This window comes from Panulirus ornatus, chromosome 46, assembly GCF_036320965.1.
Source record: "Panulirus ornatus isolate Po-2019 chromosome 46, ASM3632096v1, whole genome shotgun sequence".
NCBI lineage: Eukaryota > Metazoa > Arthropoda > Malacostraca > Decapoda > Palinuridae > Panulirus > Panulirus ornatus.
This window is the reverse complement of record NC_092269.1, coordinates 719,795-736,899: the sequence shown is the minus strand read 5'-3', so window position 1 is coordinate 736,899 and position 17,105 is coordinate 719,795. Positions and strand designations below refer to the sequence as shown.

Genomic DNA, 17,105 nt, shown 5'->3' with positions numbered 1-17,105 from the left:
AGTCAACGTTTACCACACAATAAAGCTTGGCTTATGTACCGGTTCCTGCAGCTTACCATATATCAAATTAATCATTACTCAAGACTCGTGTCATGTAAAGCAATCTTACGTTTACGAATTTTTTTATTTTGGTTCGTAATACACCGCACGGAGGACGGGCCTTCCAGGCAGGTGGCCACCTTTCACTGATACACATAACACCATAGTTTCTCTGGCACTGTCATCGTCTGGCTGGTGGGGAAGGAAGCGGAAGAGGCAACATGAGGGAGCGCCAGGACAGCGAGAGAACAGATCAAGCTAGACGGGGGTGGATGCTGTACCCCCCCCCCCCCCTTTGTGTCACACTTGTGGGGCTAATACACTGGTCTTGTAAAACTATGTGGAAAACAAGGATGTCTATTGGAAGGAAGTCCCACAAGCAAGATTTGTGAAGTCTAGAATATGAGAAGAAAAGCTTCACATGCACGGACACGAATCAGTTTAATGATGACAAAAATAAAATAGAGTAGAGAGCAGAAAATGTCTTAAGAGTATTGAGCAATAATGATGTAATTTCTATAAACGTTCTGACGAAAACTTCTTAGAATATAAAGACAGATCTGAAACTGGATCATAACCTTTACACGTGTGCACAGTTGTCCACGTCAGTACCAAAGTGGGCTCTGAGAAGGGCAGCGGAAGGAGCAGCAGGCCATCTTATCATCCATCTCCTGGAAAACCTCATGTGTGAACCCACGGTGATGCAGGCTTTCGCAGAATATACATTTTGATGAAACCGGTTATTTCTATGCTTTACTAAAGCATCCTGGAGAATGACTTTTACAGAGCGTCGTAAACTGTCGTGTTCTGAGCATCTTACATCACTTGGATCAGAATTCACTAAAGTTTGTAAAGAAATACAGCAACGTTGCAGAGTTAGGAATATAAGAGCAGTTCTCCTGGGTAGGTGGCTGCAGTATATATGTGTGTTACCTACCAAACTCATACCATGCTTTCTGATGTTGTTGAGCTCAATCTACGATGCTGACACCTTTTTATTTACCGCCGTGTTATACACTATATCTGTGTTGTTGAAACGCTGTCAGGAAGATTATCTGCTCACTTCGTGTTTCAGTGTGAATCTTTAACGTTTGTGTGATCATATGACAGCCGGAGTGTGAATCTTTAACGTTTGTGTGATCATATGACAGCCGGAGTGTGAATCTTTAACGTTTGTGTGATCATATGACAGCCGGAGTGTGAATCTTTAACGTTTGTGTGATCATATGACAGCCGGAGGAAACGTGGCAGACTGTGGGAAGGTGAGCATCTGCTGACCTTCACCACAAGTGATATATATCACCAACGTTTGTTCAGGCAAGTTGTGGAGACTTATTATTATATTTTACCTGTTCATCTGAAGATGGCCAGAGGCTCTCACGATGATTCCGTGACAAAAGTTGTAATCTTATTAGTTTCATAAAGTCAAAAGACAATCTATTTTTGCTATGTTTTTGTGCGGGATTCACCAGCGCTTCTAGAGCCATGTTTGCTGGAGGTTTCCATCAACATTTTCCTGAAGCTTATAAACACGTGCACCTGGGTTTGCTCTGTGGAGTTCAGGATGCGTTACTCTGATGTAGATATCAAATTATGATGCCCCCTGCCCTCTCCTTACATCCCTTGCCAGTCACATGTGAAATGATATGTTTCTTGTTCCTCAAAATTCTTTCCCCATCCCTGTGTTCAGATGGCTTGGTTTTAGGATGGTTTATTTACATGAGTTTGATAAGGCTTGTGTTATTTGTAGGTCAGTGTAGGTTAGTGTTTTGTCTTCCAAACACTTGGTGTTGTTGATGAATCTAAGTCTCGTTACTCCTGTGCTGATGTATGATAATATTTATTCGTATTTCCACCGGAAAAGAATAACGTTAATTCATTTAGTTCGTCGAGGCGGTCAGCTCAAATGGTCAGTTCTAATACAAAAAAAACTTTGTTTTATAAGGCAGATTGTCGACTACATTTTGGCTCGAGTTTCATTTGACAGTAGTCGTAGCGACAGTAGTCGTAGCGACAGTAGTCGTAGCGACAGTAGTCGTAGCGACAGTAGTCGTAGCGACAGTAGTCGTAGCGACAGTAGTCGTAGCACTCTCGGTGGTTCTTTCCTGTGTTTGTAACGAAGGTGAAGTGAAAAGAATTTTGTAATAACCTGAGGAACATTACTGTAAAGTTGATAGAAGGATTGATCCCGTTGCCTCGCGCTTAGTACATACTTTATGCGTCATAAATTGCTCGATATCTTGAACTAAAATAATCCTACAAGTGCGTTTCGCCTCTTCTATTGCATGAGAACAAATTCCGTTTTCATATCTCAAAAGTATATCTCGGAGCGTCCTAGACTCACTAGGTCTACCTAGCACGTCTTCGAGCTACACTCAGAACTCCTTCATCCTATAGGATGACGTTCCCGGCTGGAGGATGGCAACCTCCGTCGTAGTCAGGATATAATCTGGAACCACTGGATGACTGAAGGTCCACTAAGACCCGACAACCTCAACGCTGGCAAGGGAACAGTCGATGGTAAAGATTAAGTGAGTTGTACACGACCCACGACAGCTCTGCTGGCCTCCTGCATCACCCACTGAGCCCAAGTGAACATATGCCATAAGTGAGAGAGAGAGAGAGAGAGAGAGAGAGAGAGAGAGAGAGAGAGAGAGAGTCTTGTCATCAAAACAAGGAGGGACTACATGAACGTGTTGATCCTGGTGACGGTGGTAGGTACAAGGTCGCTACACTCATGATGATGGGTAACAATATTTACCTTCAGGAATGAACTTGGTTCTCCCGCGCGACGTAGGCTATTATCACGCTACCTACATCCTACACTGTATACTATCCTGGAGTCATTATGAAAGTCTCTCTCTCTCTCTCTCTCTCTCTCTCTCTCTCTCTCTCTCTCTCTCTCTCTCTCTCTCTCGTAACACAAGTAATCATGCATAACCATTCATAATCATGAAAATAGATATACATATATATACCCATACACACAGAAAATTACCCAGACAGTGCGTATATAGAGACACATCTGTGTAAGCATGTTCACTGAAATAATCGTAACACAAGAAAAGTTTCCCACATATATTCGGTTCAAACATTCTTTATGACATTTTTCATATAAGCAACACTTCAGGAAATAAAAAGATAAATCACCAACTCCAGTGCAGACCAAACTACTCGTGTGATGATCTGGAGAAAACCTTCAACACAGTTTCTCTCATTTCCTCGTCTCCAGTTTGTGGTCTTATGTACGAGTCCACCGTCTCGACCTTCTGAAGTTCAAGGTCATGACCTCGAATATCTCATTATGATCCCGAGTATAACAGGAGACGACCCATCTAGCACCGGCAACAGTCGGCCACACAAGCTACATCTTAGATAAATGATAAACGTCTTCTTGTTGTTATCTGTAGCGATCGTGGAGTTCTGCGGGTCACACCGGAACCAAAAATATTGTTTGAGTAATCTCAGTAAAGCTTCAGGGTGGCAGCACGTAGCGTGTTGCTGTGTGGGGAGGATCTGTGATGAGAGGAGGGTGTGGGAGACGTCTTAACCCTCCATGAGACTTAGCTTAGCTAGTAACTTGTCACTATGGCAAAGCGAGGCTCACACCGGGAGCTCCTTCGTTATGGAAACCAAATGAAATATCGTGTAACATGATGAACATCAAACGAGGAATCACATAGCGTTTCTACCGGGATTTCGGTGATCTTTACCGCAAAACGTTGAATGAAATAAAAGAAAATTATTCATCATATACACACTGAAGAAATCCATAGTGAAATACGAGTACGTAATTGTCATTATAAAATCATTCATCCATAAAAATGCAACTGTCTACAAAAATCTTATTGCCAAGGTTTGTAGCTCTCAGTTTATTGATTCACACACACACACACACACACACACACACACACACATACAAATTATTTACCTAACAAACCAAAAGTATCTATGCACCAACCGTAGACGAGCGTATCTTACAGGGATGCAGGTGCAACTGCTTCGTCAGCAGTCGACGTGTGCTAGTATACGAGACGCCCGTCTGCTACGCCAGTTGACGAATGGACCTCCTCGTACTTGGCATCACGTGATCCGAAATATCCAACATGTTCTCGGTTGCTACTGCCGGCCTGCCGGATCTTGGCGCGTCGGCAAACGATCTAACTTCACGAAACTGGGCAATTAGCCGCGGCACTGCGCTGTGATGTGGTACGGGAGTGTTGGGACACTTCAACACTTGGTCTGTATATTGGTCTGCATTATGTAACACCTGACCCACCGTAAACACTCCGTCCTCAAGCAGCAAAACCATTTTCACATGAACACCTGCTGTCATCCGGACACACTCGCTCACCTTCACAGAAACACTGAAGTGAGGAGGAAAGAAGAGGAGGGAGGGAGGGAGGGAGGGAGGTGGGGGAGGTCGTTCACGTAATTATCAACTGTCACGTTGGCCATTTAAGAATAATACGAAGAATGAGGCGGTTTTACCGTTTGTAGTATAAGTGCACGGAGATTGTTGGCTCACCCTCTGTATGTGTATATATATGTTATGTACTTGATCGCCGTTTCCCGCGTCAGCGAGGTAGCTCCAGGAAAAAGACTAAGAAAGGCCCATCCACTCATACACATATATATACATATACGTCCATGCACGTAAATATATATATATATATATATATATATATATATATATATATATATATATATATATATATATATATATATATATATGCACAGCTTTATGCGTATGTACACATGTACATATTCGTATTCGCTTGCCTTCATTCATTCTCAGCGCCACTCCACCACACAGGAAACAGCATCGCCACCCCCTGCGTCAGCGAGGTAGAGCCAAGAAAACAGACAAAAAAAAAAAGGCCACATTCGTTCACACTCACTTTCTAGCTGTCATGTGTAATGTACCGAAACCACAACTCCCCCATCCACATCCAAGCCCTGCAGACCTTTCCATGATTTACCCCATATATTTCACATGTCCTGGTTCAGTCCATTGACAGCACGTCGACCCCGGTATACCACATCGTTCCAATTCATTTCATTCCTTGCACGCCTCTCTTTTCTCAAACATACTACCTGTCCCCCCTTTCTTCTCTTCTTGGTTACATCCACACACACTGACAACCCAGTCTGAGCCTTCGAGGAGAATGAGCAATACCCGCTTACCTCCTTCTTCCTTTTCCTCATTAAGAAATTGAAATACATGGAGGGGAGGGATTCCGACCCCCAGCTCCCGCCCCTTTTAGTCGCCTTTTGCGTAAAAGACACGCGGGGAATACGTGTGAAGTACCGTGTCTTACCTCAGTTGCTGCTTATAATACCTAAGTTCTACACTGAACTACACACACTACTTTTGATTTGTGCTTATACAAGACAAAGAATAGATCACAAGTACCTCACATATAGTCCTTTATTATAGGTACAAATAAATGTTGTATAATTCCCACCTCCGTTCTCATGTATGGCACACAAGTCAAATGAAAAACAGTCATTACCTTCGTCATCTTTCATCCACAATACATGGTGTCATTTATGATAAACATTACCTTTTTGGTTTGACATTAACAGTTGGTAATACATATATACACAAGATGATAACTTTGATCTTATAGATATAGGAAATTAACATGATTTAATAAAAGATTCTATAATATATATATATATATATATATATATATATATATATATATATATATATATATATATATATATATATATATTTGTATACGTGTGTTTGTGTGTCTGTTTGTACTGAAATATACAGTGTTGCGGTTTCCTGTATTCCTGTGCCTGTTCGTTCCTTCCCATAGCCCTGCACCGGTTCGTCTGACCTAAGTTTTGTTGCACATACATCCTACGTGGCCACCTGTCGATCAGTCTGAAGGAAGGGAACACATACATATTTCATCAAGTTATGTATAGTATACAGCAAATGTTATAGGATTATGATATAACACCTTATACTAAGACAGTGATAATTATATCAGGATATATATATATATATATATATATATATATATATATATATATATATATATATATATATATATATATATATATATATATACTTTGTATTTTGATATCTATGAAAATATGGCAGCTTTCAGGTCGGAATGTTAGATAGTATCGAAATTGACTAACATCAGGGATACCTTTCAAAAAAGAACTCGTCACTGTTTTCAAATTGTTCGAACCTTCAATCGAAACAGTTCCGTTGTCATGAGTCACCATTATGTGTACAGATGATTACAGTCTTTCACTTATATTTATATGGTTCACCACTCTCAGGCTGCTTAAAGTTTAGGTTACAACATAGTAGCTTCCCAAAGCCTGGGTTTGTGTGATTTGTACGATACATAATGAGTTGCTGAATTGGTACAGCAATCATCGTTCATATTCACTAAAGGGACGTGTCCTTGTGAGTCTCACCATTTCCAATGGCTTAGCTTCTATATACACTGCATTGTTTCATGATCACTTCACCGGTTACTTAGCACTTCCAGTTTCAAGAGCGTCAGCAGCTACACCTTCACTGTTCACTGTCTTGCTGTGTTAACCAGAGTCACCAGATCAGCACAGGTCTGTCAGGTCCTGATCTGTAGACGTACCTGAACGACGGATACAGCTAAATAAACTATTACTTTTATTGGATTTATTTTCCGAACTTTCTGTATTATCTCTCCAGCGAGACACTTCGTTATCAATTATAAACACCGAGTCATCATTGGGGTCGGTCGAGTACTCATTTGAGTACAGATGACCGCCACCCTCGTGGGTATGACCACAGTGGTAGAGACCTCTCTCACCGTGGTAGTAGTTGGTGTGGTTGTGCAGTGGGTAAGGGGTGTGGTTGTGGTGTAAGCGCGAGTCGTCAATATTCCGCTCTTTATGTGCTGTGTGGTCATTTTGTTGGTGGTAGGAGCCATAACTGTCGTAGTTACTGTGGTGGTTGTGGTCGTTCTGTTGTTTACGGTGATGGTTGTGGTGGTGGTGGCAGGCCAGGCGGGCAGTGTCGTCAGCCAGGAGCCTGATGGTCTGGGTGCTCTGCGTCCGGAGCTGCTTGTCGTCCAGGTTGTCGTGGTCACAACTCCACGAGTGGCGACGACCCAGCACGGCAGACGCCGACACCCACATGCCCGAGCTAGTCTCTAGACACATGAAAAAGAAGAGATATTTTAAACTATTTCTCTTTTTCTCTCTCAGATACTACACACACACACACACACACACACACACACACACACACACACACATGGAAACAACCATAAAATCACTGCCGAGGAAAATATTGTCGTAGTGAAAGTATCCAATGGTCTTCCACAGGGCCGCTGGTGTTTCTGATTTATACAGATAACTTGCCACAAGGCTTCCAATCATACCCGGGGATGTTTGCAAATGAAATTATAATCACGTGATTTAACGATCTATCCGGAATGAGACATACTTAAAAGATCCCTGAACTAACTCTAGTTATGGTCTTACATATGGCTCATGAGATCCAGGTCCAGGACTGGCAGTACTCACCACACAGGTCCTGTGCTGGTTTGGTCCTCCTGGAGGCTCGGGCCGAGGCTGAGGACGTGAGGCGTAAGGTATGGAGTCGTTCCTCTAGCGGACACACACGGTACTGCTGGGACGTAAACACCGGAATGGGCACTACCGATAGCGTGGCTAGATCTCGCCCGTCTCCTGGGAGGATGACAAGATCAAAAATGCCATTCTGGTGCCAGAAAATGAAAGTCATGGTAATCTATAGATCATAAGACGATGGTAGTAATACTTAGTTAAGACGCTGGTCCCTGAATATATTTCCTTTGCCACTATGTGTTGAACATGTGGCTCAAAATCATTTTGTGTTTTTCACCAATAATTCCTACTGCGACTGGGATTACGATTCATGTGGTACGGAGAGAGAGGTTTACACTCGTGTTGCCCTGTCTCTTATTCTTGTACGTATGTACCGAGCATTTACACGCAAATACACCCCAGCCTGAGCCAGTTGCCCATTTGTCGACCAGTGTGTGTGTGTGTGTGTGTGTGTGTGTGTGCTGGAAGAATGCTGTCAGCGGTGATAGTACCAAAGTACCATCATTTGTATTCATGAGAAATATAACTGCTTCCCACAGCCAAAGCATCAGGAAATAGGGAGACAAAGTTTACGACTTGACAGTTTCCTCCAGCAGCATAGATGAGCCCAAGGGACTCACAGATGGGTGAAAACCTCAGGTTTCTGTCTACTGATCCAGTCAGGAGATCACTGGAGAAAAGTTTGGTGAGGCAGGGTCACTGGAGTGGGTAGTGGCGACTGTGATGCAGAAGTTTTAGAACAAGTTTCAGATGTCATGATGAGTAGTTAGGGCTATTCTTTTCCAGCTATAGACTGGATTTATCGTCCAGATTAGCATATAGTGGTCAAACAAGGCATTCTCAACAGGGTTCTCTCCCAGTTTGACGACATTACAATGTCAAGATGGGCTGTTGTGATGACATAACTGTAAATAAAGTTGATATTAAAAATAAAGAGACAGACTTACTTCAACAAACGAGAAAATAGCGTTGTCAAGTCTACTGTGATCAAGAAGGAACTAGGTCAACCATGAAGACAGATGTACAAGAGAATCAGGTCATGGCAGTACTCATCGTCCAGCTTACCGTGGAAGGACGGGTTGCACTTAGCGGTGGTTTCCGAGTGGCTACATCCTGACGAAGGAGCCTCGCTGGACCCCTTGAAGACCTCAACTATATTCTGGCCCTCCACTCCGTCCTTGGTCTCTTCTACCTTCTTGGACTCCTGCTCTTTACTCAGGCTATCCTTGGAGGCAAGCGGGACTGGAGGCGACACCACAACTACTACCTCTTTGCTGAGGTCTGGGGCGGCTTCTCCTGTCGGGGACAATAAAGGTCTTTGTAAGTTATGTTCTCTTCCATATCTATCTGTCTGTCTGTCTGTATGTCTTGTATTCAAATGAAAGATTTTTCTATCCTTACCATTAAAGTGCGTCTTGTACTGGATCTTCTCGGGTGGTTTATTTTTCTGCGAGGGTTTCTTATTTGATCCTCCGGGCGGGTGGCTGGAGCTCTCCCGGGCCAGCAGCTTTGACCCCATCAGAGAGAGACGCATCCACCGCCATGCTCGCGTCGAGAACACCTGCAGAAAGTGAGGTTCAAACCGTGTCACGAGACCCTCAGCTGTTCCACTATGATATCAAAAATATGGTAAACAATCTTGTATAGGAATGCACCAGCCCCGGATAATGGTGCCCACTCGGAGCACAAGGCGCAATCCTACTCGAGAAGAATCGTGAACTTCCGTAAATCCTTGACCCAATGTAGCAGTCCTACTCTCCCATGAACCTACCTTCCTGCAGATGATGTAAGCCCAGGGGTCGATGATCTGGTTAATGGAGGTGAGGCGGACGGCGATCAGGTCTTGGATGTGGTCCGCCTGAGTCCTGTGGGGCCACAGCTGGTTCAAGAAGAGACGCATCTGAGGGGGAAAAGAAAAGGAGGCCTGTGTCAAAGGCAAGTGTTCCTCAAGAAGTAGGGAAAATATGTTCCAGAGGAGGAGACACACAGACGAGGGTACAATGTGGGGACTAAATGAAAATGCGAGGATTCCATACCTGTTGGTGCGAGAGCAACAATATATGAAGGAGAGAGAATGGTATGCATGCGCGGAAGACAGGAAGAGAAGTATCCGAGGAAGAGACTTAACATATACTGAGCACGAGACGTATTAGGGGAACAGAAGATGATATCCTTATATCTATATGATTCCGATTAACAGAATAAGATGGGATTCTTTGATCGAAAATAAATTGAAAATCCTTCGACCCAACATTCCTATTTTCATTTGGACCGTCTGTTGGCTTATCAAGAGAATGCCTGGAAGTGAGACCTCCGGTTATATCAAACTTCTTACATCAATAGGCGACCAAGAGATGATGAAGACGATAGTGATGACGAGGAGAACGATGACCATCTGTAGTTCGAGTTCTCTTTGCCTGTAGCTGCGCTGAGGTGCCGTGAAGCTGCTGCTGCCCAAACACCGCTGTCGACAGAGCCGCAGGCACAGCAGTGTGGCTGTGGAGGAGCATTACCTCAGTACCTTTCATTATGTGATAATCCTTTCCCAGCACATCATACTGTTACCAGCCTCCACAGCGCCCCAAGCTGTCAAACTCCTTTCTTCATTTTGTCACACACTCTCCCCAGGTCACACACCCTCCCCAGGCCACACACCCTACCCAGGCCACACACCCTCCCCAGGCCACACACCCTACCCAGGCCACACACCCTCCCCAGGCCACACACCCTACCCAGGCCACACACCCTCCCCAGGCCACACACCCTACCCAGGTCACACACCCTCCCCAGGCCACACACCCTACCCAGGTCACACACCCTCCTTAGTATCTTATACTACCACACTCCTTCATTACGCTGAGCTTATTACACAGCCAATCAAAATACGACTGAGTGTGTCAGATCGCATAACTAATCATAGTTCTATATATACTCTTATTGTTAGATGGATCATAATGTGACAAAGTATCGCATCTAAACTTGTCCAATATACTTATGAGTTTGACATAATAGGACATATTATGCGAGCTCAAGATTTCTGGTGTGGAAACAGTTACGTAATTCACAATCTAAGGGTCTGTCATTTGGAACATCTTTACCAAAATCCAACATGTTTTCGGCTTTCGTGACTGTAAGTGTTGACGTATCAGTCTTAACCTTAAGGTTGCGAATTTACGACAAAATAATATTACAGTGACTCCTGCAGCAGTCACTGCATGACACTTGGCTGTACTGAGATACGGTTTGGAAACATTTGCCCTATGTTTACACACACACACACACACACACACACACACACACACACACACAACACAATGGTCTGTACCTAACAAATCCAGGTGTATGTTATTAGCTCTGGAGAGGAACGAGAAGAAACCTGTTTCTCAAAGGTAAACCAAGCAAGGGGGACATGCTGGCCAGCTGGCGGCGGTAGACGCAGGGAGGGAAGCATGCACAGATGTACGGGAAGAGGCAAACGAGCGGGAAGCAATCACACGAAGAAAGGCATAACAGAAGGCAGAATACCAGAAATATATACCAAAAACAAAACAAAGAAAAATTCCGAAGAAAAAGAAACACTCGTGAACGTGCATAACTGTGTCCAGAGATCAAGCACATGTCAGCCAGATCATGCCAGGTGGTGTAGCCATGCCGCTGGACGACGGAGAATGAGACTTCTCCAAGCTGTAAGTGTTGGGAGGCCGTCATTGTGAGGCAAGCACAGGTGAGGTGAGTAGACGGGGCCGCGCGCCGCACCCGCTCTCCTCACCCTGACAACACCCCGGACCCGGCCAGCAGGCTCTTACCTTCACAAAGGTTGCCTCTTCGAGAAAACGAATTCTCCAGTAAGGCAACTGCATGATAAAGATTTGGACCATTAGCGTCTTCATCACTTAATCTTATTTAAGATATAACCTCAACCCCACTAATGTCATAAGGACTACCAGACTGAAGGAGTTAAATCATAGTGCTGAAGAAGGTGATAGTAATTCATAGAAAGGTGATATTACCGTACTCAAAGGGTTGTTATCAGATGTTAGGCTATCGTCACCGGGATGTTGCTATTGTAAACCAGTGGTTAGTGTAGCGTGCCCAAGGGTTTGTTACAATACACCAGATGTTAAAATGTCACACCCTGAGGGTTACTAGCACAAACCACAGGTTAGAGTATCGCACTCATTGGGATGATATTGCACATCAGAGGTCAGAGTATCGTAACCAAGGAGTTATCATCATACACCAGAGTATGGTACATTTGAGTTGCTGTCATACACTAGTTGGAGTACTTAACGCAGGGGATTGTCAATGTACAGCACAAATTACTGAATTGTACCCAAGTATTCCTATCGTACACCAGATGATAGAATATCGTAATTAAGGAGTTGCTATCATACACAAGAGGAAAGAGCATCGTACCCTTGGGTTGATATACACCAGAGGTTAGAGTATAGTACCAGGGGTTCCTGTCATACACAAAAATGTGGAGTATCGTATTCAGGGGCTTGTTATCATACATGTTGTGATATAGTGCCTAAGGATTGCTATCATTCACCATAGGTTAGATTAATGTTCTCCAGACGTTTGCAACACAGTTGTCGGCCATACAGTCAAAACGTGAGATCACGACAACAAACAAACACCTTCTGCAACTTAGTTCTGGAAGATGATCAGTGATCATGCAGCGTGCGTAACCTATGAAACAAAACATTTGCTTTAAAAAAGGACGAGGTTTGCCATGTCACTAACTTACAACATCAGGTTTGAGTGGATGTAGGCTTCAGCCACAGTGGCTCATGGTAATGGAAGATAAATCATGCACGTTCACTGTTTGACCTCAACATGAGAGCCGATGGTGCAGTATTTAGATACATAAAAACATGTGATTTAACAGTGATTACATACTACATTAGTTAAAGATATTCACTGTGACAGTATTCGCAATCATGCTCTGTAAGTGAAATATCAAGTTATACGTTGCGAAATATCAAGTTAGATATAACGCAACGAAGAATAAGGCAACAGTGAATCTGTCTAGAAAAAGAATAACATCTATGGATAACCTGAATTACTAGGAAAACAAAGCATCTAGGAAAAGAATATGACTCAGGGACGGATTACCACACACCGATGCACGGATGACATGTCCTGACGAGAGTCGCTGTGTCAAAAAATGACATAACTAGTTTAGTTCACTTGTACATCCATTAGTTGCGCTTGAAAATCGTTCATTAGTTACTACTTTCCGTGATAATGTGAGGCTGTCATGATGTGAGGTTGTCATGATGTGAGGCAGTCATGATGTGAGGTTGTGTCATGATGTGAGGTTGTGTCATGATGTGAGGCTGTCATGATGTGAAGTTGTGTCATGATGTGAGGTTGTGTCATGATGTGAGGCTGTGTCATGATGTGAGGCTGTCATGATGTGAAGTTGTGTCATGATGTGAGGCTGTGTCATGATGTGAGGTTGTGTCATGATGTGAGGCTGTCATGATGTGAAGTTATGTCATGATGTGAGGCTGTGTCATGATGTGAGGTTGTGTCATAACGTAAGGCTGTCATGATGTGAAGTTGTGTCATGATGTGAGGTTGTGTCATGATGTGAGGTTGTGTCAAGATGTGAGGCTGTCATGATGTGAAGTTGTGTCATGATGTGAGGTTGTGTCATGATGTGAGGTTGTGTCATGACGTAAGGCTGTCATGATGTGAAGTTGTGTCATGATGTGAGGTTGTGTCATGATGTGAGGTTGTGTCATGATGTGAGGCTGTCATGATGTGAGTTCACTGGACTGTGTCCTGCCGTCTCGAATGACAATACAGAGCTTGAATACGAGCCTTCATGAGATCCTTCAGAGAACATGATTGTGAAGGAATGTCGAGTCCATGGAGGAAGAGTGTTTACTCTCCTACCACAAAAATTTCCTCAAAATACATCTATGTGAAGCTAAGGTGGGGCATTCAGGAATATCATGACACAAAAAACGATTCTTTGCTTTAATAAGGAAAGGAAGACACAACTTATTATAAAGAGTTTCTCTCAGTGTCTCATTTTTTTTAAATGTTTGCTGCCATGTTTGCCACTTCTCCAAGTTACACTGATATTACTTACTCGTCAAACTCTGTCATCATAACACTTCACCTCACCCCAGGAAGTTATCTAGACGGTCATTAACAAGCAGCACGGCAGTTCATCTGTCATGTCTTCTGACTATTTAAGTCGTAGCGAGTAATTGCCAAGATACTTTCTTGGTTGACTCATATGACGTCATTGGCATAATCTAACTGCCTGATAACTGAACGTTAGTCAGTTTGTTTTTCTGATCAGCATTTCGATGGAAGGAAGAGAAAAATGGGTGAAAATACTTTCCATAACAGAGTCAATGTAGCTCGCCTGTACCTTGCTTTACCAAGTGAACGATTAAAATCCTCAGCCAAAGAGAAAGTTATAAATGAAAATCTAATACAAAGATAAAATGACTGTACTTAAAATGAACCAAAGTGAATGAGAGCAGTTCTACAGTCGTGTACGTACGTACATAGCCGGCGTCTCATCAAGGCTTCATAACAACCGTTGCGCAGGTAACACATTATTTAGCATTACTATAGAAAGCATCTAACTTACAGTGGATACTGTATAACGTAGAATATAATGTTATTAATATAAAGTAAAGCATGATAAAGCCTAGCTTATATGATAGTTTATATGATAAGTTTATATGATACATACATATATCTTGATAATCCGGGGAAGGGAAGGCAATGTTTATGTTGCGTTGGGTTAACTAACATAAGTTTACAAAGTTAAAGAAACATAATAACGACTACAGAAGCTTAACATTATAACTCAAGTAAAATGCATAAGTTATGTAAATCACAACAGTCCGTCCATACAACCATGCATGTGTGTATGAAACAAGTCGTCACTGTTATAAAATCTGTTTAGTAAGAATCTGTAAAGTTTCAAGACCACATTTATGTTTGTAGAGTTACTGAACAAGAGGCCGGTGGACTTGCATGTGTACTTGTGTGTCTGGGGAACTTACTGATGACGACGACATTACAGAAGACCATGACGATCAGGTTGATGAGGGTGAAGACGCCGAAGATGTTGGTGTAGATGCGGGCGTGGAGGGGCGATGAGCTGGTGACGTGGATGTTGACGTAACACCAGGACCCGGGGTACTGCAGGCCGTACTGACCAAACCCGAAGAGCGGCATGGCGCAGAACAGCACCGAGAACAGCCAGATCCCCAGTAAGAGCAGTCTGCAGGGACGGAGAACAGGCAGAGTAAACATCAGATTAGAACAACACCAAGAGCATCTGTAAGATGGTCGTCACAAAGTAGTAGTCAGAAAAGAAAACATAACAGACAACAAGGGAACAGTGCCTTACACAGACACACCAACATTCAAGAACGAATTATTCAATAATTAGAAAAATGTATAATGAACAACTATGTGACTATCATTGTCTACTTGACGAAGAAATGTCAAGAAGCGCTTGAAGGTGGCCCCATCAGCCACTAAGTATAGAACATTAAATTCTCAATTCAGGGTCGCTCAAGATCCCTCGCTGATGTATCAACATGATCTGGAAACACGAAGGAATTCGAAGTCCATTTGTGCAAGAAACTATTCGTTTGAGTACCAGTCATTTTCTTTTTTTACTGATGGCTAAACATTAACCCAAGAAGCCATATTCATCTACAATATCAAGGTTATAGACGAAGAAGAGCACACACAGACATACGAACACAGACTTAGGAATGTGACTTGATTCCCAGACAACCACAGAAACACTTCATCCATCCTTGCTATCCTGTGTCGGTCATGAAGCCTTTACCAACATCACAAGCGACACCGACCCGTCAGAAATGTTCGCACTGAACCTCATCACATGATAGCTTTACATATTCAGTGATATCTTACATACATATGTGAACGTGCGTATGTATACGTCAAGAAATTATGTATCTACCAGCGAGACTCGTACCGCCTCTCGTATGATAGGGTAAACAGAGGCATTACCACCAGATTACAATGTGTTGTACAAGAACTGGGATATTCGTCCTGCTCCTCTTGTGTCCCGCGGTGACCATAACAGGACAAACCGGGATTTAGTTACGACAGAATAGACCGGGTGGTCGTCTGCTGTATCCGGTAGTGTAGCGGCTTGGTTGGTTGCCTGGTGACCCGTGTGTCTAATCATAAGGACAGCGAGCCTAGTCTCACTGGTGAAAGAGCTGATATATATATATATATATATATATATATATATATATATATATATATATATATATATATATATTTATATATATATATATATATATATATATATATATATATATATATATATATATATATATATATATATATATATATATGCATGCATGTCGATTTCCTATGGTTGGTATGCTCGATTCCAAGGAAGACGTGTCAGGGAAGGGCGTGAAGTTGATCCACCATGAGAGCAGAACACAAGAGGAAGGAACACAACACAACAACATCCAGCAATATATGTGTTCAGAATGTACTAACGTTCCTGCTGTGGTTCAAGTTGATGATGTCAGATTGACATTGTTCAGCTTACACGCAAGTGCCAATTGGCCTTGTCACATACGATCAAGTGTCATGACACTTTCCATCCACTTGCGTCATGCCTCACTGAGGCTATCACGTTTCTGTGGAAAATCGGATCATTATGAGGGTCATGCCTTCCAGACCTGACGTGTTAAATTAGTATCTATTCTCGAGATGGCTTCGGGAATTCAAAGAACCAGCATAACTTCAATTACGACTTGCGGAAGTCTTCAGAGTCTTGCAGGAAATTAGACATGAAAAGCTGTTGCATATGGAAAACCAAACTCTCAGGATTACCGTCTACAAGTCAAGTTCCAGGTATACCTTAAGGACAAGTTCATGTTCTCTGTAAAGAGAAGATAATGATTGGATTTGCATAAGGCATAGTAACCTTTTTCCTAAACATTTCAGAATAGAAATAACACACACACACACGTGTGCGTGTGTGTGTGTGTGTGTGTGTGTGTGTGTGTGTGTGTGTGTGTGTGTGTGTAACTATCTGAAAGAATATAATGAAATTTCAAAAACTTCAAGTATTATGATGAAGATGACAACCAGAGGTCAACCTGTCCTCCACGTCTCAACCTACCGTTCCTCCCGCCTCCACGTCTTCGTGTTCTCTCTCTCCTACTCTAACCCTCTCCCTGTGCCAGAGCTCTACCTCCCCCCCTCATACTCTACTATCACCTTGTCTTTTTTTTCTCCCTTACCTCATCCGTGAGTATCCTTCCTTATTTTCATCTACCTCTCTAATATACTCTCCCCGGGTGTTTCCACACCCGACTCTTGACGGTGGAAAACTTAGAAAGGAAAAGGGAAAGAAGAAAAAGGTGGAGTATTCCAAGAATTTGCTCTTCATGGGGTTGGTTGTTACATTAAAA

General features: G+C 42.9%; 1 protein-coding gene across 2 annotated transcripts in view; it reads right to left on the bottom strand.

The window, feature by feature from the left end:
• Positions 1 to 5,460: 5,460 nt before the first annotated feature.
• The window catches only part of LOC139763034 (uncharacterized), a 53,272-nt gene continuing 41,627 nt past the window's right edge, over positions 5,461 to 17,105 (bottom strand). For both annotated transcript variants that reach the window (XM_071688573.1, XM_071688574.1), the window contains 7 exons: positions 14,688 to 14,908; positions 9,983 to 10,143; positions 9,419 to 9,547; positions 9,049 to 9,208; positions 8,713 to 8,943; positions 7,585 to 7,749; positions 5,461 to 7,208 (listed from right to left, as the gene is read on the bottom strand). In XM_071688573.1, coding sequence (XP_071544674.1) covers positions 6,631 to 7,208; positions 7,585 to 7,749; positions 8,713 to 8,943; positions 9,049 to 9,208; positions 9,419 to 9,547; positions 9,983 to 10,143; positions 14,688 to 14,908 — 1,645 coding nt within the window. In that variant the 3' untranslated portion in view covers positions 5,461 to 6,630. The remainder of the gene's footprint in view (positions 7,209 to 7,584; positions 7,750 to 8,712; positions 8,944 to 9,048; positions 9,209 to 9,418; positions 9,548 to 9,982; positions 10,144 to 14,687; positions 14,909 to 17,105) is intronic.